Raw genomic sequence first — 23,580 nt, forward strand, 5'->3', positions numbered from 1 at the left:
GCACTTTCCATTTAAATTACAAATTAACTACCTAGATGCAGAAGTCCATCTAATTTACGCATGAGAAAGGTTAATTGAAGTAAAGGGACAGAATTCCCATCACTGAGGGTTCAGATTTGTGGTCATCAGAAATGATTGTAGCTTTTTAACAATATAAACAGAAATGTTGCAATAATTCTGACACACTTTGAGCCGGCAAGGGTTAAGTAGTAGTCCAACCTCTATGGGAGGATCCATGCAGCACCTGAAACTAGGTAAAGCAGGTAGGAAGGGCTCAGTGTGCACAAAGCAAGCAGGTCTTCCTATGTGCAGGGCATTCTTTCTAGTGCTGCTATACTTCCAAGATGAGGCATCTACTCAAGGGGACCAAAGTTTCCTGGCATCATCTGTCATCCAGTGCGTTGCTGCTATGTCTTTTGGCTATACAGAGTTCTGCTGCTGAAGTTGTATGGACAGCCAATGTGAACTACTCCTATGTTATGGACAATAGGTCTTTTTGGGATGAGGGAGAGATGGGGGTCTATGGTGATGACTCTCCAGTGGACAGGGCCTATGGACTGGTTGTCCTCCCGAAGGGAAGGCAAAATGCTATGACTCCGCCAAGTCTGTGTCCACCATTTCTGAACTTCAGTGTCCCAGAGAACTATAAGGATTCCTGGATCGCTCTTATACAACGAGGAGGTTGTACGTTCAGTGAAAAGATTAAAGCTGCACAAGCGGCTGGAGCCAGAGCGGTGGTCATATTCAACAACGATGGAAGTGAACATGGAGTTTTTGAAATGTCTCACCCTGGTAAGTGTAATGCCTTACAAATGTTTACCACCTAAGATTAAGGCCATATAAAGGCGCTTTAATTACATGTCCTGGAAAGCACTGAACATAGTGTTTGTAATGAGTTCTGTTCAGCTTTTGGTTGTCATCAAGTGAGTATTGCTGTGTAGAACTTCTGTTGGATGTCAACCAAATGTGTACAGTACCTCTTCTTCTCTGAAACCAAAGACTGACCCTTGTTCTTGGAATTGATGGGTCACCTGGCTCCTGCCCCCCACTGGCCTGACTTCTATGATGTGCCTGACCTGTTAAAGAAAAGAAATTCAATGTCAAAATGAGTTTTAGCAATGTGCTGCTAATGACTGACTATACTAGACTTCTGTTAGTCTGGCCATAAATGGTCACAGGCAGTGGGGGCAGATGAATGATCTTCTTAAGAACATTCTTTCAACTAAAGAACTCTTATCCATCTACCGGGTGACCTTTTCTGGATAATAGTCTGTTTAAACTTCACCCAATGAACGATCATTTTGAAGTCCTCAACTTTAGTCTGTCTTCTGCCATGTAAACCAAGTTTGGACAGATGTGATTTCAGCAAGCAGTACTCTAAATCAGTGTTTCTCGACTCAAGAATACTTGGGGACTGATGAGTTCATGTTTTCAGGATTTCTTAAGTGTTGCACAGGTTATGATGCCTTTCTCTGTTCCTTGGAAATTGCCACAGGTGTTTTCTTTAGGTCTAATCCTGCCCTTTTGGGGGCACTGGAGGCCTGGAGTTGAGAAACTCTGCCATATAACCCATCTGGTCTGTGACAGATTCTCAATTGGCCCCATTCACATCTCCGATGTGGTTTTCTGTTCCAACTTTGGAACAGAGAGACTGAGGTGAAAATAGTTTGTGGTTTTTGTTTTCCTCTGGATCAAGAAGGGGTGAGGGTTTGGAAACAGACTCAACAGGATGGACATTGTCTTTTTCAGCCTTGCATACGATGTCATGTAAACAAATCCTTTTTTTCCCCCATTGATTTCAATGTTTGTTTGTTTTTTTGCTTAAGCTGAAAGCAAATAGAAACTTTTAGGTCTCCTGCCCAGGGCCGTGACGGACTCCACCAGCGGAGTCCATCACTGTGCTACAGTGGAAGTATAGCATGACGGCCCGCTTCCACTGACTACAATGGAAGCCTGCGCGCGTGTATTCCTGCGGTAAATAGAACATGCCGCGGGTTATTTCACGCTGCGAAATTCCACAGTGTGAGCACTGCACTAGTGGGTTCAATAGAAATCTGGCGGTGGGCATTAGCCCTTAGTTTGCTTTAGTTCCATTTGGTTTCATTTTTCGAACTGAACGAATACAGCGGTAGACTGTTTGCTCAGTTTTAAAAAAAATAAAAAATTAAAAAATAAAAAAAAACTCAGGTTGCGTTACAGTTTTTTTTTTTTTTTTTTTTTTAACTGTTCATTGAAAACAATTGGACAAAAACCCCAGGTTTCGCCCCCCCCCCCCCCCCCCCTTTTTTTTTTTTTACTTCCATTTCTCTGTCTCAAAAATGGATCAGAGACACGGTTCTGACGGAGCCTTAAGGCAGATGTGAATGAGGCCTAAAAGCCCATTTAGACATCAATTATCGCTCAAAATTTGCTCAAAAACCATCTTTTGAGTGATGATCATTGCGTGTAAGTGTGCCCATCTTTCAGTTTTCTACCGAATGACTGCATTCAGTTCGGCTTGAAATCTGTAGTTTAGCATAACAGCTGATAAGACGGACCGCATGCTGTGTTATGCCCAGGGACCTCTGATAACAGCTGATTACATTTTCTCAGCTGTCAGCCCCACCAGTAGAACAAAGAGAATTTATTCAAAGAACAGGTGGTTCTCTGAATAAATTCAGCTCCTGGTGGCTCACACGCTACTAATTGGTACTAAGGGGCATTAGTGCCAATTACTAGATTATGCAAAATGATCACTCAAAAGCCATCTGTTGAGCAATCACCTTTGTGTCTAAACGCACCTTTAGCTGTCTATCAAAATATTCTTTATACCCACCCATGTTTAGGGAGTATTTGTGGGTAACTGGCAGGTAAATGACTTATGCCTATGGCCTGCTTAATAGGGTTGTCCAGGACTTTTACTATTGATGACCTAGCCCCAGGATGTGTCAATAGTTGATTAGTGGGGGTCCACTGCTTGGTCATTCCAACTGACTGCTGGGTCTGCTGTCAGTGTGGACAAAGCTAGAAGTAGAGCTTTCAATGTTGCAGAGACCTGGTTTAGTACAACAGGCACAGCTGCCATTGAATTCAATGGTACCAAACCAGGCTGCTGCAATATGGATGGCCCCCTCTACTTCTAGCACTGTGTGCACGGACAACCTGGTCTGGTGAACAGCTCTTCGCAGGGATTCCTGAGCAGGAAATCTATAGAATCTAAACTGGCCATACATTTTAGATGTCTGTCTTAAAAATCACTTTCAATTTTATGCCTATCTTTGGGGAGGAGGGGGGGGGGGGAGCTTTTGAAATGACTTTGGGAAATGCTGAGAGCAATCAAATAATGGTCTTTTGTTCTTTGTTTACAGTCCTTGAATACAAACTAATCCATTTGTGGTCAATGAGATCTGTTTGCGTTAAGCTAACACTTCTGCAGAATGGAGTAATACAAGTAGTAGTATTGGTGCAAAATGTCTGTACTTTGCTAGGAGTGCTAAAAAAACTACATACATTGGTTTCCCAATACGGCTCCTTACACTGCTTGATTTTACAGTTCTAAGAGATGGCAAACATTATGGAACAGCTCTGGAAAACAATGATCACTTTAAGGCCCTATAAACATAACTTAAAAATAGAGTGAACCTGCCCATTTTGGTGAGATTGGTTGTGTTTCGAAGTCTTTTGCCTCTTGACACATGATGATATAGAAAGTAAGGCATGTTGACTTTTGAATGCCCGATCTTTTTTGTTCTTGCGATTTAAGATGCCACCAGAGATGTCTGGCAGTGGCTTCCTATCCTCTCATCATTGAAAACAGAGGAACACTCAGCTAAGTTGCATGTGTATGGGGATGTTGGGATTCTTGACACTTTGAGCCCCTCTAGCTTTCCCTGCCCAGCAGAGTTTCATACCACCTGGCTGTGCAGAGGACTGGGGTTGGCCTTGTTCTAGTTTTAAGCTTTAACATTTTGAACAACAATTGAAACACACCTTCTCAGGTCACATGCATATGGCCATGTTACTGCTCTGTTTGTAGGGAGCTGTAATGGGGCACCCATAAAGATGAATGGGGCTACCTCCAAGTCTCAAACTTGAAGTGACCGAAACTGGTAAGGGGGGTCTCACACGAACGGATTGTAACTGCAAAACCCGCGATCGCCATTCATGTGGACTTTCTGTGGCAAAAAGCAAGGATTGACTCTAAGAATTATTCTGTCCTCTAATGCTGATAATTCCAAAACACTCAGTCTTCTAGAAGCACCAGGTTATTGCGCAGCAGGGGAAAGACTGGCTATAGTGGCTTGTACTCTCTTTAACCATGCACCTGATGACCTTTTCAGGAAGGTAGCTTGTTCCTCTATTTTGGCTGTTTCTTATAGCTTTCAGTTATTTTGCACAGAAATCACATTTCTTAGCTGCCTTCTTAATATCAGGCCTAGGTGTCCTGAGCTTTTTCGTCACCCTGTAATCTTGTATTGCTATATAAGCAATAATGTCTTATAGATGTTTGCCCAGGGGGACCACTCATGGTTTGCTGGGATTCCACACCTCCTTTTATACCTGTCCATGGTGCTGCTGAAGCAAGTCAAGCATTTACTGATGACCAGTTACAGGCCAAGGGGAGTTTACTGCTGAATTCCATGGGTGGGGTCAACGTAGCTTCCAAGGAAGTGTGCTTACATCAAATTCCCACCTTTCCTGTCTGGCATGACTGCTTGCACTGCAGCGCATGCCTATGCTGAGCATAAGCCCATGCCAGAGTGCGCATCTGGCCACTCCATTAACCCCTTGAGGGGCGGGTTTCCTACCACCCTGTCGTGCCCACCAGGGCAGGTTTTTTAAAATGGTCTAATCATTGAATTTCAACTAATTTTGCAGTTGCGTCTCAAGAGCCATAACTTTTTCATTTTTCCATTGACATGGCCATATAAGGGCTTGTTTTTTGCGGGACAAGTTGTGATTTTTTTTTTTTTTTTTTTTTTTTTTTTTTTTTTTAAAACAAAGGGGAGGGAAAAAGAAATGTGGGGGGGGGGGGGGAGTAAAAAAGGGGCCATGTCATTGAGGGGTTAAATGATGTATTAACTTCCTTCTCTGGGTCATTACGACGCATGGATACCACATGTGTGATTTGTATTTTTGATTTCTTTTTTTTTTTTTTTTTTTTTTTTTTTAACAAAGTAAAGGGAGACAAGTGTTATAACGTCACTTTTTTTTTAATTTTTATTTTTTTGTCCCTTTTGGGGACTTCCACAGGCACCCATCAGGACCCCCTGATCACATTCTGGGGGTCTGATGGTGACAGCCCTTTACATGCTGCAGCGACAGCCCTTTACATGCTGCAGTCACATAGACTGCAGCCTGTAAAGGGTTAACACAGCAGAGATCGGAGGTTTTCTCTGATCTCTGCTGTAAGAGCAGGTACCTAGCTGTCCTCTGACAGCCAAGCACCAAGCTCTCCCTGCCACAGAGACCATCGGCTTGCTTCTGACAAGCCGATGGTCTCTATGGCAACCTGTAAGCAAAGCAGGAGATTGCAAGCAGATCAGCAATATCTTCTGCTGGTTTTTCAAAGCCCTTGCTTTGTTCTCTCTGGGTCTGTTGACCCCCCCCCCCCCCCCCCCCCGCCCCCAGCACACGTGCGCACGCTTTGTCCAACTGAGACAGGTGCGTGGCTCATTACTAGAGGGACAGCCAATACATGTGCCAAACCAAAAACTGTTCACACGGATGTATATTCCATCCATGTGCTGCCCCTGTGTTTATCGGACACATTGTAGCCGATGTGACATGTGCAGGTTCACACACGATCGATGGTCTGATTTTAAAAAATAAATAGCATGTCCTAATCTGGTCCCTATCGCCAACTTTTGTTTGCTTGTTGACTAGTTTTTAGCACATTCAGATGGGCCAATTAATAGGTAACTGGTGTTCATGCTGTTAATCACCTGCCTAAATGCACCTTAAGCCATAACTTTGAATGGCTATATAAATCCAAAGCAGGTTCCTGGTGCCTGTGGTTCGGGGTGCCTTGTTGACAAGGACAAGGCAAATGAGCAATACTTCATTCCATCATACTACTTGAGCCCAAATTCACTTTCTATGCTGTGAGGTAACCTTCACTAAGACTTTGGAAATGCCTCATTTTATTTATTTAAGGACTCTTTCACACGGACGATCTCTCATGCGATCTTTGGCGCAATCTTTGTAGAGCTCATGCTTTCCTATCGGTAAAATAGATAAATAGTATAAACTTGGCCACCAAGTAAAAAAGGAATGACTTGTTCACTTGGTGGTCGTCGTCCACTCTATCTATGAACAACTGCCTGAAATCAGGGGTCTGCGCTTGCAATTACAAGCGCTGCCCACCACACTGGGCTCAGAGCAAGGTGAACTTACAAATTCAAGATATCAAATGGGTTGATCGCTGAATAACCATTGAACGACTTGCATCAACCCAACCATACACACTTTTAGTCCCTATTGGCCATTATAGTCACGTGTTCAATAATACCTGGCAAAGGACTGCCAAAATAGTATTGTACTCTGCTTCTCTTTGGCAGCCTCATAGAGATGGAGTGCCACTGCACATGCTTGACCACCGCTCGCATGTTCATTCATATGAATGGATCACCCACTGCCTTTATTGGTAGGAGTCCAATGGCCATGCTCGCACCCATCAGACCACTATACTGTGGATAAGGGATACATTACAACTTGGGACAACCTCTGCTCTCTCACGAAATTTCATAGAGGGACCCCCTATTATTGGCCACAGCAGATAACCACTGCAAAGAGTGGTCCCCACACTGAAGGACTCTCCACGTCCATATATTACGGTTGACTAGTCACTGTTGGTTTTCCTCAACTAATAATTTCTAGCCACACGGTTTATGAAGCGGCACCCTAAGTATGTTTGTGCAGTCGTTTAGTAACAGACCTCACGGTCCATGAGTCACAACGCCAGGTCTTGTAGAGACTCGTGTTGTCATTCTCTGAAGTGCTGGATACTACTTCCCACCTCCACGTTGTTAGATCCTACACTCAAATCCCAGCCCTACATGCGTCAACGGTCTAAGTTGTAAAGTTGTCTCTTCTTGCCTTTTTAATTAATCAGATACATTAGAGTTAATAGTTAAAGAAATAGCCATTAGGTGTAAATGACTAGTTTGTTTGTCATGACTGTGGAGGATATGTATCATAGAGAGGATGAAGATTAGAACGATCAAACGTTTGACCGCAGTGTTATTTTGGTAAGCAATCCTGTCTTGGAAGCAAGCTATGGGCTGGGTAGTTTCCGTTACTATCTCAGCTTACTAGTTTGACTACACATGGTGAGTAAATGAAACTGCAACATGGATTAAACTGGTTCTCCAGCAAAACTCAAATCGGCCCTTTATACACAACACTCAACTGGTGTTCAAGTACAGATTGCCAATTATTGACAAACTCTACCTTTCTGCTGCTGCAGATCTTTTTTGGTCACTATGTTCATGTGTGTCTGATTTATAATATGACTGGATTCCTTCAAAGACATACAGCAATGTTGCCTGAGAGTCATTCATTTACGTGAGGTTGCTTTACAGTGGTGCCCCTAACATGAGGCAAGCTGAGCTTCTCTCCTCAGGTGGCAGTCTGTAGCATCTCACGGGTGGCACTGGTGTTGTCACCCGGCTGCTGGCAGGTAACTAAGGCTGTTTTTTGTTTTTCCAGACAAATGAATGACCAGTAGGAAAAAAAAAAACTGTCAGCTAGCTGGGCAGCAACCTAGAGCCAAAGATTTTCTCAGTCTGTAGCTCTAGTCTAGCCTCTGCTGTAATCACTGTGACCCCCCCCCCCCCCCCCGGCCTCTTCCTCCCACCCTGGTGTTTGCATTCCTGTAAGCAGACACCGGGCAGAGGTCGGGGGGGGGGGGGGGGGGTGTCACAAGCTATTTACAACAGCAGCTACCACCAGAGGCGAGCCACAGAAGAGTTAAAAGCCTGATGGCAACTAATCCTTACTGGGGTCACTATAGGGGTTGGTATTCCTACAAGGGCACTATTGGTACTCGTGCCATTAAGAGGGTTACTATTAGGGCCATGAAGGGCAACCCTTACTATAGGAACAACTACTGGGGGCACTATTACTCTTAATTCAGACAAATCTCAATGGTTCAAATGTATTGTATCTTGCATATCGGCACTGTCACTGGCTGTAAAATGTTTTTTTTCTGAGTGGGGTGGGTAGGTGCGATTTCATCTCAGGCAACAGGAAGGCTTGGGGCAATTTTCTTGCTATGCCATCCTAACTGCTATGGTGTTATGTTTTATCTGTACTATTGGCTCTCAAACCAGGATATGCCTGAATAAGTGGCATACTTTTAGAGACAACTTAAGATTTATGATTATATCAAATTGTTTTCCTTGTGGTGGTAATTAATCTAAGTGCAGTTAAGGTGTCCACACCCGGAAAATGACTCAGCACGTCTGATACTTATTAATCCTGGAATGCAATATAATTCTCTCCCTTTCCTGTTACTGGCTACTTTCAACTCTCTCTTTTTTCCTGCCCCCGAGGGATCTACACTTGATCTCTCTGATGCTTGACTGCTAATTTTTATACATTTTTCAAAAGTAGGGAATTAAAAACAAAGGTGGACATCTAGTTTAATAGACCTTCATTAGTCTATAAGAGGTTGTCTTAGAAGCACGTAATTGATACCTGGAATACAGCAAAATATAAGCAGATCCACTGGTGAAATGGAATTAACCAACTAGGATGTCTTGGACTACAAGGCAAATGATGAAATGGTGTTTTTTGTTTTTTTTTTTTGATTTTTGGTGGGTTTTTTTTTTGGTGGGTTTTTTTCCCCCTCCATAAATTATCCCTTCCCACCATGGAAACTTCCATCTTTATTCCATTTTATATGCTGCTAAAGTGCAATGGAGTAAAGGTGGGGTAACAGCAGTTAGCCATCTGCAGCACTTCTATCGGCATGGCATGGATTAAGTGTATTTTTGTATAATCCAACTCAACTGATTTAATGGGTTATGGCATTTAGTGTCCACAGTAGGTCTTTCTCCTTCTAAGTAGCAGGTAAAGCTTTTACATTTTAGTTAGCTGTTTCTTTCTCACTTTTTTTTTTTTTTTTTTCCCTCAGGTACAAAGGATACTGTTGCCATCATGATCGGATTCCTAAAAGGGATGGAGATCGTAAGCCTTGTACGTAAGGGTATCCAGGTGACCATGGTTATTGAGCTTGGAACGAAGCATGGATCCTCGATGAGCCATTATTCCATTCTTTTTGTCTCCATATCTTTCTTTGTGGTAACAGCCGCCACAGTAGGCTACTTCATCTTCTACTCTGCTCGCAGGTGGAGACTCGCAAGGGCTCAGAACCAGAGAATGGTAAGAGAACACTAACCATGTCCACAAAAGTACTGAACTAAAGCATGAACTGTTTTATGGAGACCTAGCTCATGTAGAATTACCTATACAAAGTCCAATGGCAGCAAACTATACATGTTCTGAGATATTGGGTCTGTATGGGTATTCACTCAAGTAGAACTGAACGGAAAGGCAATCTGACGATGAATGCATTGTCACAAGGTCAGAGAGACCATTGCACTTGGGCAAGTGCTGCAGCGCCCCTCAAATAGCTGATTGATGGAGGTTCCTGGAGTTGGACCCCCAGTGATTTGATATTGATGATTAAGTTTTGGAAATTCCTTTTAACGTGGAGTATTCTCCTACGGCATATAGATATTAGAATTCTAGTGACTCGTTTCCTTAAGTTATAGTAGTGTAGTAATTTGCCTTGACCTTTTTATATGACTTTCTGCTGATTCCTGTAATGGACAACAGAGGAAGGATCTTGATAACCCTATCTAGCATCGAAGAGACGGGCTAGGGTGACTCTTCAGATCTGGGTTCTATGATGCAGGATGCAACATTTCGAGGGATGGGAATATCTTTCCATACTTAGGCAAGTTATGATACTTGTATGGGACCACTATTGTCCAAATAGTCCCTCAAGTAAACAACAGTTTCGTTCAGTGTAAACCTGACCACCAACTGGGTGACGAGTGAGAATTTATTTACTAGTTCCTCACCTAAAAATAGTCGCTGGTTGACTAGTTATAGTCTGGTATAAGCAGGCAATCCCTTGTGTTTCAACATCGAGCCAATAAACTTTAGGGAGGTGTGTGCTCCAGCGACTGATAATGAACTGAACAATCACTCAGTGCAAGAACGACTGCGCTTTTTCTCTGACAACTTCTGAGTGACTAGTCAGGTAGTTGTTGCATGTAAACCCACCCTTTCTAACGGTACTTTGTACATAGGGAGGTTGCTCTTGGCCTCTGGCTGGGCAGCATCCCTGGGACAACTATGGAGGTCATTGTCACTATTGGGTCTCATTCACATGGGCGTAGGCACATTTCAGTTGTGCAAATATGCTGCGCTTATGCTCATGATTTTTTTGGCCACTCCAGCATATTTTGCCAAAAAGGACTGCAGACCGGCTCACTGAAATGGTGTGTGAATACACAGGTTTCCTACGTATTTGCGCTCACTTATTCACTTCAATGGCCTACTGCTGTACAAAAAATCTTGTTGCGTGAAAACGTTGTGCCGGGAAAGATGGGGCATCGGCCACCAACTACAATGGCCAATTTTATATGCTATGGGAAAAGATGGGTCTTGCCCTATCTTTCGGTCAATATACGCTGGTGGCTTCTGTGGGAGGCTGGCTGTCCAACGCTGCGAAAAGCTTACAGCTGGTTCGATTGACCCATTAAGTCATTCCGAGGGGTTTTCTTGGCTGTGTTGTATATTTTTGCTAAGACTCCACAGACGCTGGTGTGAATGGGCAAGAACGCAAGTTTTGACAACCACTTGATCGCATCTTTCCCGTGTTTTTTTTTTTTTTTTTGGCCCCTTGCCACTATTTGCAATAGGAGGGGGCGAGATGGGGGTGGAGCTAAGTACCAGAGCTTAGCTGTGTCCCACCCATCCCATTGCAAATAGTGGCAAGGGGTGGGAGCTGAGTTCCTGCTCCTGGGTCTTTTTTTGGGCACATACAAAAACCAATATGAATAAATTCATTGGAATCCAATGCTTAACATGGTCGCGATTTTTCTGCTGCTATTTAATTGTGGCTAAATGGCGGCATAAACGCTCATATGAATAAGGCCTAAAGTTTTCCCATGGACAGAACTTGCATTTGCAATATTGCCCAAGTCTGAGATGGTAAGAACTCGCATGGAAAAAAGAACCCATTTGTTTCAGTGTGTTAATGGGCACAAGATTGAAAAAATTGCTGCATGTCTGATTCTAAGACGAGATTGGGACATGCAGGTGTGCCGTCCGATGTGAGTTGGGCCCGAAAGAATACAGGCAAAGGGCTCATTCACATGAGCGTATATTGGCCCAATTTTCAGGGACGGCTGATATACGCTCCATCTGATGCATTGGGAATCAATGCATCAGTTCCGATGGATGTATTCCCGACGCGTAAAAACAGCCGGCAAAGACGGCGCAGATGGTGCGCATTCCTGATGGACATTTTTATGCCGTACGGGGAAGATGGTTCTGGAACTATCTTTTCCGGACGGAATGCGGCTAGTCCCATAGACTCCTATGGGAGCTACCGGGAAAAAGGCAGGTGGGAGGGAGTTTAGCAGTGTTTTTCCCCCCCTAGCACTGACAGGTCTCTGCGGTGACCCTATCTAACAGTCACAGCAAATCGCGGCATGCTGTGATTTAGATCCCACAGTTGGAGAATCGCTATGATTCTCCACTCATGGATGCCAGCGCTGTACTTTCCAAAGCCTTACACAGCGTGATCCACCGGCGGATCATCGCCCATTGACATGCAGACTAAGATTGGTGTGTGTGTGTGGTTTTTGGTTTACAGATTGTGTGGCCATACTGTGAATTGGCTGCAGTTTGCATAGCAAAGGACATTTATGGGTAAAATCCACAGCAAACAATGGACATGCTGTGGATATAAAGTCTGCACTGCAGGTCAACTTCCAGGCTGACTTCATGTGGATTGTATCTGCAGTGTGAGTGGGTCTCCAGAATCGCTTGCACTTGTACCCCATGTCCAAATCTGCAGATGTTTAGCATTAAGCTGCTTTAAAGGGGTTGTACAGGATTAGAAAAACATGCCTTGTTTCTACTGGAATGAATGGGGTTTAGTGCCAATAATACAGAGTTCTTGCTAACTGCAGTGGTAAAGGGGTTTAATGTAATAGACGAGTGTTTGGATACCTTGGTATATTCATGCCCATTGTTTTTTTTTGAAGTTACCTACTGGGAGTGGATACTATGCTGTGTACCGGGAACACCTGGCAAATACCTTTAGGGAACACTGAGTACAGGGCGCACGTCTACTACTGCCTTCCCCTAAATTATATAATTATAATGTGACAATGCATAGAATAAGATTTAGTCTAGGGTTATTTGTGATGAGGCTATAACATGATTAAGCTTCAATACTCCCATTGTGTATAATGGACTGTATGTTCTGCACTCAAACAAAATGAATCTCAGCCCAGTATAAAGAAAAATGTGACCCAACTGGTTTTACAAAGTGTTTCTGCTTTCAACTGTAATACTTTGATTTACAGTTTTTTTTTTTTTTAAATAAGGGTTATTCTTACCGTACTGCATTAACATGGCTAAACTCAGAATCCTATTATTGGCTACAACCCTCCCTTTTTAAGCCCTTAAAGGAGTTCTGTCATTAAAGGAGAAAAAAAAAATCTATACTTGCCTATTCCTTACTGCATCTTCTCCTTTCTCCTGCAATTCCCCGGGTCTTCTCACTTTCAGCGAGGTGATTCTTCTTCCAGTGACGAAGTGCCCATTCTCGGCAGTTTCCTTCCTGAAGGGCAATGTACACCATGTCACTAGCGTTCATAGCCTAGCAGGGAGTGCTGATTTATTGCTGAGACTGTCCATGTGCGCTGTCTCTCTGCAATAGTATATGAACACTCATGGTGAGACAGCGCGCATACAAAGGAGAAGGTGGAAACGGTTAACTGCGTTTCCCTTCTCCTCACGGTCCTCTGCTGTGTCTGACAGCTGAGGACCTGCTCCTGCTTGATTGCAGGAGCAGAGGCTTTAATCCTATGCTTCTGCTGAGAGCCAGGATTAAAGCCAAGGATAAAGTGCCATATATTTAGGCCTCATGTCCACAGGTGGTTCTGGTTCCATGGGCAGGGGAGCCTACCCTGCCTGCGGCATGAGGACATTCCAGATGCGTGTGGGTGGGCCCGCTGCCCCCACCCGCACATGCGCAGTGTAGCTATTTATTTTTTTTAATCTCCTGCTTTTCCGCTGGACCTGGAGTGACCGTTCCGGGTGTGCCACAGATCAGACTGCTTCCCTTGACTTTGATGGAAGCTGTTCCTGCGGGACCCGCTGCAAAACGCAGCATGCTGTGATTTGCTTTCCGGACCAGAAGTTCTAGAAAACAAACCTGCAAGCTTTAATTAAGCTGTGGGTGGCTGGAACTCCAGATCATCCGCATGGGTATACCACGTGGATCTCCTGAATTCAAACCTGCCCATGGATATGAGCCCTTACTGTGTTTGGACCTTAAGGTGTTAAAGGAGTGGTCCAGTTGTAAACTATTGATGGCCTATCCTAAGGGCTCCTTCACACTGGGGATGCTTATGTTTTTCGAAGAAGAAAAGGAGAAAAAAAAAAAAAACTGCCGCCAGATAAAAGAGCATTTGGATAATACATCCTATCATCTTTTCTGGAGAGTTGTGCCAATCCACCAGTCTCTTCTTTCGATAGCTCCTCACACATCGGCCATGCCCATTCTCCTTGTTGGCAGCACCTCTAGTTCATTCACTCTTCACAGCCCTTCCAAAGGCATTTTTTTTGTCTCTAGACATTCATCTGCGACAAAGCCTCCGATGCCATTGGGTTTTCTCCATCCCTGTCCCTTTCTACTAGCCCAGGCAGTATGAAACATCGCTTCCTGGTCTCCTTGTTCCCTTCCCCTTTTTTTTTTTTTTTGTAACCATGTCACGATTTGCTATTCAGACACTTAAGAGTTCACTCACACAGGCCTATCGTCAGTGCGTATTGCACAAGTATTTTTCACGCACCTAATATACAGAATAGTACGCATCAAATACTAATGTAACATGCCTGTGTGTGTTAAATCCCCATAGCCAATTTTGCATAATGCACACCAATATAGGACATACTGCGTTTGCTTGTTTTCACGCACACCAAAAACAAAACAAACAAAAAAAAAAAAACCACAGGAGTAAGTGGTCCAATAGAAACCAATAAGCTCTTAGCACCACATATTATGCCCTTAAAGGGGTTTTCCAGGTAAAAACTATTGATGAGGATAGGTCATCAATAGTTGATCGGCTGGGGTTTGTCACTCGTGACCCCAGCTGAGCTCGCGCATGCTGTCAGCGCCACAATAGAGGTCAGAGCGGTAGCCTTTGCACCGCCCTCTGTGTAGCAGCCGGCGCTTGTAACAGCAGGCGCAGCTCTGGTGTGTTTTTTTTTAGATTTTTTTTATTTTTTATTTATTTTTTTTGCAATTTCCATGCTATGCAATACAATTTCTTTGAAGAATCTGCATTCTACCACTTCCTGGACTGCTGTATCGTGACTCAAAGGGAGTGTCTAAGTTTCTATTTACAGCAAGTGATATGAAATAACAACCTTGTGAGTCAAAATTGAATCTAATCTTGCGCAGAATATGTTGAAATGGTAATAAACTAATATCTAATGAGTTGTTTTTGGCGTCCAGTATACAGATTATCTGTCTTGCCTGTCACAGCCGTCGGGAACCTCATTGTGTTGTCCTCCCAGTGAAGGGACATGGGGGTTTTAGGTTTACCTCTGGTCTATCTATTTGGTCAGCCACATCAATGATGTAACTAGAAGTCTGACTCTGGATGGAAAATCTACTTGGGTCCCTCTCCTGGACTTGCTGCCTCAATCACTTCTGCATTCCTGCATGTGAAGCACTTCTTGACAAACCTATAAGAGGCCCTATTAACATATTTTATACAGAGTTATTTGAAAAACTCCTAAGGGCTCTATGGTCTTATTTTCCTTAGAAAAATGTGGATATTTCAGAGACTGACGTCTGTGTAACGTGGCACATTATAATTACGGTAATTAACTTAACTGAGCATACTTGATGATTCTGGTTGAAGGAACAACATGACCTCAGATAATCACTAGTACATTATAAGCTAATGTCAATTAGCCTGCCTAATACTGTAATTTCAATCTTATCGATTGCCCCCTGTGGTCACTTTAATAATAGGATTTAATTAGTGGTGTGTGTGTGGGGTTTTTTTTTTTTTTTCTCCCTTCTCATTCTTTATGTAGCTAGCCCCTCAGTATGTATATGTCAGCTAGTGTTGCCTCCACTAATTATTTCTCTGTCCAAAACTCCTGGCCTTCTCCTCCTCAGATGGTCATGTGATCTCATTCTGTCCAGCTCAGATCTACTTGGGTTTATGATCTCTGAGAATCTGATCGGTTTCAGTCCTTGATGCTATTACATGATCCCTTCCACAAACTGCCTATGATGGATACAGGCACTCTTATCACCTAATGAGGATTACACAACTCCTGTCACACAGGTATAATAGAGGAGATCACATGCCCTCCTACACTTATGGTCTGTAGTCTATAGGTGAATATAGAAGGGAATTATGATTAAACTGCCCCCAGAAGGCAAAAAAATAGTATAGCCTGTGCTGATGCATCATGAGATAAATGTGAAACAAAGTTAAAAAAAAACAAAAAAAAACTCAAGATGGTGCCTGATGAGCATCAGATTGGAGGCTACTATGCAGGTTAGTGGCTAGAATATACAAAGGAGATCTCCAGAGTGTGACAGGCATGGGGGGAAAATGTGTTTTGTCAGAGTAGCCTTTTAAGGGGATAACTTGCTAATCAGTGGTGGTCTCACTGAGACCCGCACCAATCCTGAGAATTGGGGTCCTGTGTCCCCATTCCTATTGTGGTGTCACCACCCCCCCTGGCCATGAGAAACTGAAGAAATTGTGAAAACCTTTTTTATTAGAAATGTAGTATTCAAAGTAGAGCTGCTTTTACACCTGCATTGGGGTCAGTTCAGGGCTTCCATCTTTCTGCTCCATTCTTGGAGAGAAACCGAAAGTTCCCGAATTGATTTCAAGAGGGTTTCAAAAATCAGAAGGCAAACAGAAGGACTTCCCTTTTTTTTTTTTTCTGGTCGGAAAAATAACGTTGTGGCCTTCGCTCTTTTTCTATCCTAAAAAATTGGAACCTGCCGAAATTTGAAGCAAGCTGTAGCCTTTCCATCGGCTTCCTGTAGTTTTTAAAACCCCCAATGAAATCAATGGTTAAAAATAAATAAATTAAAAAATGGAGCAGAGAGATGGAAACCCCGAACTGACCCTAACACAGGTGTGAAAGCAGCCAACACTTCCACACATACAGTATCCTGTTTTTTAGCATGTCCTATTGCCAGTAACTGAGTTAATGTGCACCACGGCTGTTACTAGTAATTAGTGTGGGGTGTTTGTACTGATAAATCTTTGGTAAATGCAACTGATAAGTGGAGCATATCTGTGAAGTAATATTTATTGTGTCGGCTGGTGACTGCTCTGTCCAAGTACTTAACTGCTGCGATGAACAAACCTGTTGGGCCTTTGTTAGGTGGTTGGCCTGCTGATATGAATGCACAAGCACAGCTGATTGACTAGTAATAGTCTGTGCCAGTCACTCCCATCTCTGGATGTCCCTGTGCACTCATGGAATTTGCACAGATCCATATTTACACTACAGAATACGCATCTGTCCATAAATGCTAGTTGATTGAGAGCCCTTTCACATCTGCATCTTGGCTCTGTCTGGGCTTTCCGTCTCTTTTTTTTTTTTTTTTCTCTTTGATTTTAATGGTCTTTTAAAAAGAGAACTAGTAAAAGGAAATCTTTCAGTTTGCTTCCATTTTCCCCTATTTTTTTTGGAGGGACAAAGCTAAAGACTGCACTGTTTGTCCTTAAATGAACGAAAACCAAACAGAACTGAAGCAAACAAAGCGAGAGACAAGGTTCTTTGGTAGGGTGTCTATAAAGCTTTCCCATACCTCAAACGGTGAAGAGGGCCATAGAGGAATCCTTTAAAACGTCCATGGGGTATGTGGAAAGATCCTTATCCGGGAAAAACGCACCCCCCCCCCCCCCCCCCCCCCTGAACAAGTAATATATGCGGTGTCAACTTTGTTTGTTTGTATTGTTGGGGTCAAACTCCTCAAATGCATGCCATTCGCAACCTTGTTTGGATTTACTCATTCCCGGTGATTGGTTATTTGGTTTGCCTGGTTCACGGTGAATAGTAGTTTAGGTTGGCTCATGTAGAAGAAAGACAAATATGCCCACCCCTCACCTCAAACATAAATCCTACTATAGTGGACATGACCGCAAGGCTGACGTCCTGTAATTCATATGTGAGGGGAAAACTTTGTGAAATTGTTAAAAGGAAAAAAATTTTGAATTATAAATGTGCCCATCTTTCAGTGTTCTGCCGAACAATTGTTTTCAGTTCTGCTTGAAAACCATCATTCAGCAGAACAGTTGATAAGCAGGACCACACGCTGTGTTCTGCACAGGGGGAGAAGCCAGCACCCCCATTTTCTGGACAGCAACCTAGACAATTGGAGCACTGTCCATAAACTCCTGATCACCTATTGGAGGATAAAGGCTCATTTAGACACTATTATCGCTCAAAAGCCGTCTTTTGAGAGATAATTGTTGCCGCCATCGTTAACTGTTCATTTGTGAATGGCTGAGCGCTGCCTGTGATTGCCCGAGCGCTGTGACCAATTACAATCAGTGCTCAGCTGTCATTCAATGAATGGCTGAGCTCTCAGGCAATCAGACGCAGCCTTTTCAGCAGGCGGGATGTTAAATCCCCACCTGTTGAAAGAACTTCATTACAGTGATGGGACTCAAGCGGCTAGACTCACCTGGTGTGTGTGCGCTTTTTATTTTTTTTATTTTTATTTTTTTTACACATGCTAGGGATGATTTTCAGGGAAGGGCTTCTATTTAAAGCCCTTCCCACAAAATCACTGCAGGGGTTGCTGCCAGACCATTGCATTTCTCACCCTAGGCTTATACTCAAGGCACCTAATGTTCCTAGTTTTTTGTGTTTAAAATTAGGTGCCTCGGCTTGTACTTGAGTATATACGGTAATGAGTAATATACTGTATAGCAAAGATGTCCATAGGGTTTGTAAGCGTCTCAGCAGGAGATGGGCACATAGGGTGCAGTTGTCTCTACTAAGATAATGATCAGGTAGGGGCGCTCTGCCCAACCACAAAGAACAGAGGAACTATTCTCAAAGAATTATGAGGAACCTATGGCATCTCAAGAATTTGTTATAAACAAGAACAAATGTTTGGCTGCTTTCTATCTCTGAATATTTCTTTTGTTCAACCTCTGACTGAACTTTGCACTGGGCCCACCGGCGGGTTAAAGGGGTGGTCTCGCGAAACCAAGTGGGGGTATACACTTCCGTATGGCCATATTAATGCACTTTGTAATGTACATTGTGCATTAAATATGAGCCATACAGAAGTTATTCCACTTACCTGCTCCGTTGCTAGCGTCCTCGTCTCCATGGTTCCGTCTAAATTCGCTGGCAGCTTGCTTTTTTAGACGCGCTTGCGCAGTCCGGTCTTCTCCATTCAGCACGAGCCGCTTCAGTGTGCTCCCCGCTACAGCTCTTCTGCGCATGCGCAGACGAGCTGTCACTGCTCGGGAGCGCGCTGAAGCGGCCATTCTGCACCATCCTCTGTTAGAGGAAGGTGCAGAAACTGGAGCTGCCCAGCGGAGAAGACCAGCCCAGCCCAGCAGCCCCGAGAAGCCTCCCAGGTAAGTGATGGGTCGGGGGGGGCTGCCGCTGCGCCGGGGGGGCTGCCGCTGCGCCGGGGGAGCTAGCGCTAGGCCGGGGGGGCTGTCGCTAGGCCGGGGGGGCTGTCGCTGCGCCGGGGGAGCTAGCGCTAGGCCGGGGGGGCTGTCGCTAGGCCGGGGGGGCTGTCGCTGCGCCGGGGGAGCTAGCGCTAGGCCGGGGGGGCTGTCGCTAGGCCGGGGGAGCTAGCGCTAGGCCGGGGGGGCTGTCGCTAGGCCAGGGGAGCTAGCGCTAGGCCGGGGGGGCTGTCGCTGCGCCGGGGGAGCTAGCGCTAGGCCGGGGGGGCTGTCGCTGCGATGGGGGGGGGCTGTCGCTGCGCCGGGGGAGCTAGCGCTGGGGAGCCGGGGGCTAGCGCCGGTTACCTGCTGTCTGGTCGGCGGCTGCGCGGCGTCTGGTCGGCGGCTGCAGGGCATCCGGTTGCCATGGAGACACAGCTGGCAGCGTCTCGGGAGCGCGCACGTCGGGCTGCAGCGAGCGACGGGGAAAGAGCCGGCGGCCATCTTGAGGAAACTTTTATAACTTGCTGAAACGCTGGAACGGTAAGTATGAACCAGCTAGAAATGTCATTTACAGGGGGGCTTTGTAATGTATGTTTAATGGGGGGGACTGGGCAAAAAAAAAAATTAACTGCTTCCTCGAGACATCTCCTTTAAGGCTACTCAAAGATTTCATGAGTGGGCTTCCACAATGCCAATCTGATGGAATCAAGCGCTGCAATTAGGGCTAGTGATTTTAATATATAGATTAGTTAGGACTGCTCTGTAACTCTTCAGTCAATTCCTGCAGTTTACTTGTAAACCACGTGAAAAGGGGGTAAAATGTAATTATTTATACACTCCTTGTCAAAAGTAAACCCAGCCCCTAGAGGAGTCTTTGCTACAGAAATCAGCATGCAGTTACCTCTCAGGCAGAAATGCAAGTGTTTAGAGTTGTGATGTGATTAGGGCCTTGCCACCTGAGGCCCTAAAAGTGGTTCCACCTTTGGTCTGTAAAAAGGCTCTCAGAAGCTACTCGTGTGTAGTGGACCTTGTTTTCTGCTCGTGTAGAGCTTGTTGACCACTAGACTCTAAAATACAATCTAAGACTTCACCCAGTTCAGAGTTTGAGAGGGAGCATATTATTGGAATGCGAGAAGCTGGATGGTCATGTTGTGGGCAATTCGTCAATATAGGCCGTTCTGACTAGAATGCTGCGATTTGGACCAGTGGATGCGTGAGGCCACACACAAGGTGACTGGGCTAAGAATAGACCACCAGTAAGGAGGATAGTGTGGCTGACTAGCATGATTATATCCAACTGCTTCATTGTTTGGTTCCACCCATCTCTAGATTCCAATCTCCAACACCCCCGCCCCTCCCCGCATATCTGTCTAAACCATTTCCACGCACTTGGCTAAAACTTGGTCTCATGGCACCCATTACGTGTACTGCCTTTGACAGACCCCCACTGTTAGCTCTGTTTGGCGTGGTGTTCTGATCTATGAAATGTGATCTATGGACTACTATGGTGTGGAACCAGATGCTCTTTGCTTAAGAATCCAGGTTTTCTTTGGTCAATGGGAATGGCCATGTTTGTGTCTGGAGTCTAACATCTACTGCTGGTGTGATGGTCTGTGTGGCCATCTCATATGACAATTGGTCACCCCTAGTAGTAGTGCAAGGGATGACAGCTCAGCGATTTTTGTGTTCAGGACATCCTGCAGTCACATGTTCTGTCAGGGCTTTCAAGAGGCGTTATCCAGCAGGATATTCCTCACCACACACGGGGGTCACAGGAATGCCTCCACCATTGTCACAAGTCCGTGGCTACCCGGTTGCAAGGATTTATCACCAATATAACGCACGGGACCATCTAGGATGCCAACTTCAACATCCTACAAGTTTACACAATCTAGAGGCTCAGTTACAGCAGACGTGGAGCGATATGCTGCAGGATAACCATACAGAACCAGTATGCCTCCATGCCCACCTGTATCCCATCCTGTATCCAAGCTAGAGGTGATCCAACAGGCCGAGCCATCATGTATAGCATTGGTTTCCTTATATTGGGTAAAGGGTTTTTTTTTTTTTGTTTTTTTTTTTGCTCCAGACCCAACTGTAATTGCAACTTTCACAACTCCTAGGTAGGTTTATATTTGCCATTAAAGCAAACCTGTTGGCATATTGACCGCCATAAACTGTTATTGAGCTCAAAGGAGAATGAAAGGGGCACTGCAAGGATCTTTGTCACATACTTGCCAGGTCCACTGTGCCCCCTTGAGAAATCAGTGAGTGCACCTAGTGTCACTTTTTGTCAAACAACTGTGCCGACCCTCCCATAGAGATCAATGAGGGCGCAATCGCACTCTTCCGGAAAGGGCCACACTGTGTGCTGCTCTCAGCGGCACAGTGCTGGAATGTGGGACTTGGTGAGTATGAGATGCAGCTCCCCACAACCCTCATTCCCTCACCTTTTCACCCACATATTGTAATTTATGGGGCTCAAACATGCTGAAAGGTCCAGTTGCAGAGTGGTCTGTCCTCTTCTCCACTGATGACCTATCTTCTGGTTAGGCCATCAGTAGCTGATGGCTGGGGGCCTGCCGCTCAAGAAATCGGCTAACTGTCCAAGCAGCGGGCTGGACGTTGTCGTCAACACAGGAACTGCAGATGCCAGCTTCACTCCCATTGAAAGGAAATCTGAGCACCAATTAAGATGATATGATAAAAGAAAATATTTTCCATTGCAGGTTGCTTTTTAACTTTAATGATTAGCAATCTGTGTAACCTTTCACCCCTGTCAGAACAATCACTATGAGAAGGCTTATATTACAAGCCTAACAGGTGGCCTATGAGGTCTTGTAGCTATGAACAGTGTTGGTGTCTATTACCTTGGAAACTTCAGGACAACTTAGAAAGGTGTTGAAAAATCTTTGTATGTATAGACTTGCTTTAGTTTAGCAATGTTTTGCTCATTTTTTAACTGCTTTGCTTTTTACTTGCAGAAAAAGCTAAAAGATGAAGCGAAGAACGCTATTGGTCGACTGCAGCTGCGCACTATCAAACAAGGAGATAAGGTAATATCGGTTGGAAAGACTGCAGAATTTAAAGTGTCATGGTGAAATTCCATCACTTGTTATACAGTATATGAGATGTTCTAGTATCAAGGGTTTTGTCTAATTGATTCATGGTCACAAGTAGTCCAGTTCTCTATTTTTGGACCACTGTGCTTAGTTGCTAAAGCCTTGTAATTTTTGTTATTGTTGGTAGTTTTGCCAAAACTTAGTTTGAGTCAGCTCAATGTGGCAAGGGGATCAGGGTGCATGATGCATGTTGAGGCCTATGAAAATGGTAAGTAGTATAGCTGTGTGCACCATGACCATTCTGAGGTACAGGCTGGGGGATATCAAATATTTTACATGAATTTCTAGCAACGTTTTGCAATTGTATGGGCATCTCGAAAATCTCATGCTGGCCTCCAGACCACCGACGCTTCCACAATGAGAACCCTTCCCTGGTCTCCTGTCCAGTGAGGCACCTCTAATTGGACAAACCCAAGGCTGTATTCACATGGCAGAGCGTGAGTTATGCTCAAAAGTGTATTTTGGGAGTAGCTTGCATCACACTACTATGTTCTAATCTCATCCAAGAATACGACATCCGCCCCGCCCTGCCCCCTCCCAAAACTAAACTATCAGACCAAGTGGAAAAATTGCACCTGTGAATGATCCTATGGAAATGATTTGCTTTTTTCCATGCGACTTCTGTCCATCTTGGACTTGGACAGAACTTGCAGGGAATAAGTGACCATGTGACTAGAGCTGAAGGGCTCATTTATATGGGCATATATTTCCTTGTTACTTGTCTTTCAGCAGGGTCACGTATTTTTAAGTCTATTGGCCATATCACAGACCAACCCAGAGACGCACTTAATTTCTTCTGAGAAGACCTAATTGGTGGGATCTGTTACCATTGTGTTATGGTTCCTTTTGTTATGGTGATTGTTACAAAGTCTTCTTTTTTTTTTTTTTTTTTTTTATTGCTGATCTAATGCGAACCATCATATCAGTGTTCCTCCAATGGAGTGCAAAGTCCAATTTTCTTGTCTCAAACATATCAATGGGGCAATTTGACAGGAAGCCAATTTAATTGTGTTTTGGAGTGATCAGAGTTGGTTTAGAGATTTGCAGATTTCAGAAACTTTGAATTATGCACATTCTGATTAGAATATTTACTACAAGAAAAGAGTAGGTAGATTTTTAAATGAAAGCCCCCCCCCCCCCACCCCACCCCCTCCTATTTCATTTACAGAGACTAATTTCTGATATCGACACAATGATTTAATTTCTGAACCCCTTTTTTTACATGCAAAGGAAACTAACTGGCCTGTATGATCTGCAGAGTCGGTGCACTGTTGAAGCAAAGGTGAATGCAACCTGAGTAATCGCACACAGTTTAGTGGATTAGACAGATTTAGAGAATTAGTGCAGTGAAATGCAACGCTGCACATATGACCTCCTGTCTGCTCCAGTAACCAACTACAATCATAACTGCACCTGGGTTAGTGGTTTTACACTCCGCCTGACAACTTCACCCAAGAAATGACCTAATGTAGAATGAATATACTGAATGATGACTGCATTAGGAACAGCTGACATGTAACATCTTGCGATCAATTACACGG

At 44.3% G+C, this 23,580-nt stretch overlaps 1 protein-coding gene across 1 annotated transcript in view; it reads left to right on the forward strand.

Annotated features, from left to right (window-relative positions):
• Window positions 1-269: 269 nt before the first annotated feature.
• Window positions 270-23,580, forward strand: part of RNF128 (ring finger protein 128) — a 37,385-nt gene continuing 14,074 nt past the window's right edge. Inside the window, exons 1-3 of the mRNA XM_066581772.1 lie at window positions 270-792; window positions 9,119-9,366; window positions 21,902-21,973. Of these exons, the coding sequence (XP_066437869.1) occupies window positions 345-792; window positions 9,119-9,366; window positions 21,902-21,973 (768 nt within the window). The 5' untranslated portion in view covers window positions 270-344. The remainder of the gene's footprint in view (window positions 793-9,118; window positions 9,367-21,901; window positions 21,974-23,580) is intronic.

This window comes from Eleutherodactylus coqui, chromosome 10 (genome assembly GCF_035609145.1).
Source record: "Eleutherodactylus coqui strain aEleCoq1 chromosome 10, aEleCoq1.hap1, whole genome shotgun sequence".
Lineage (NCBI taxonomy): Eukaryota > Metazoa > Chordata > Amphibia > Anura > Eleutherodactylidae > Eleutherodactylus > Eleutherodactylus coqui.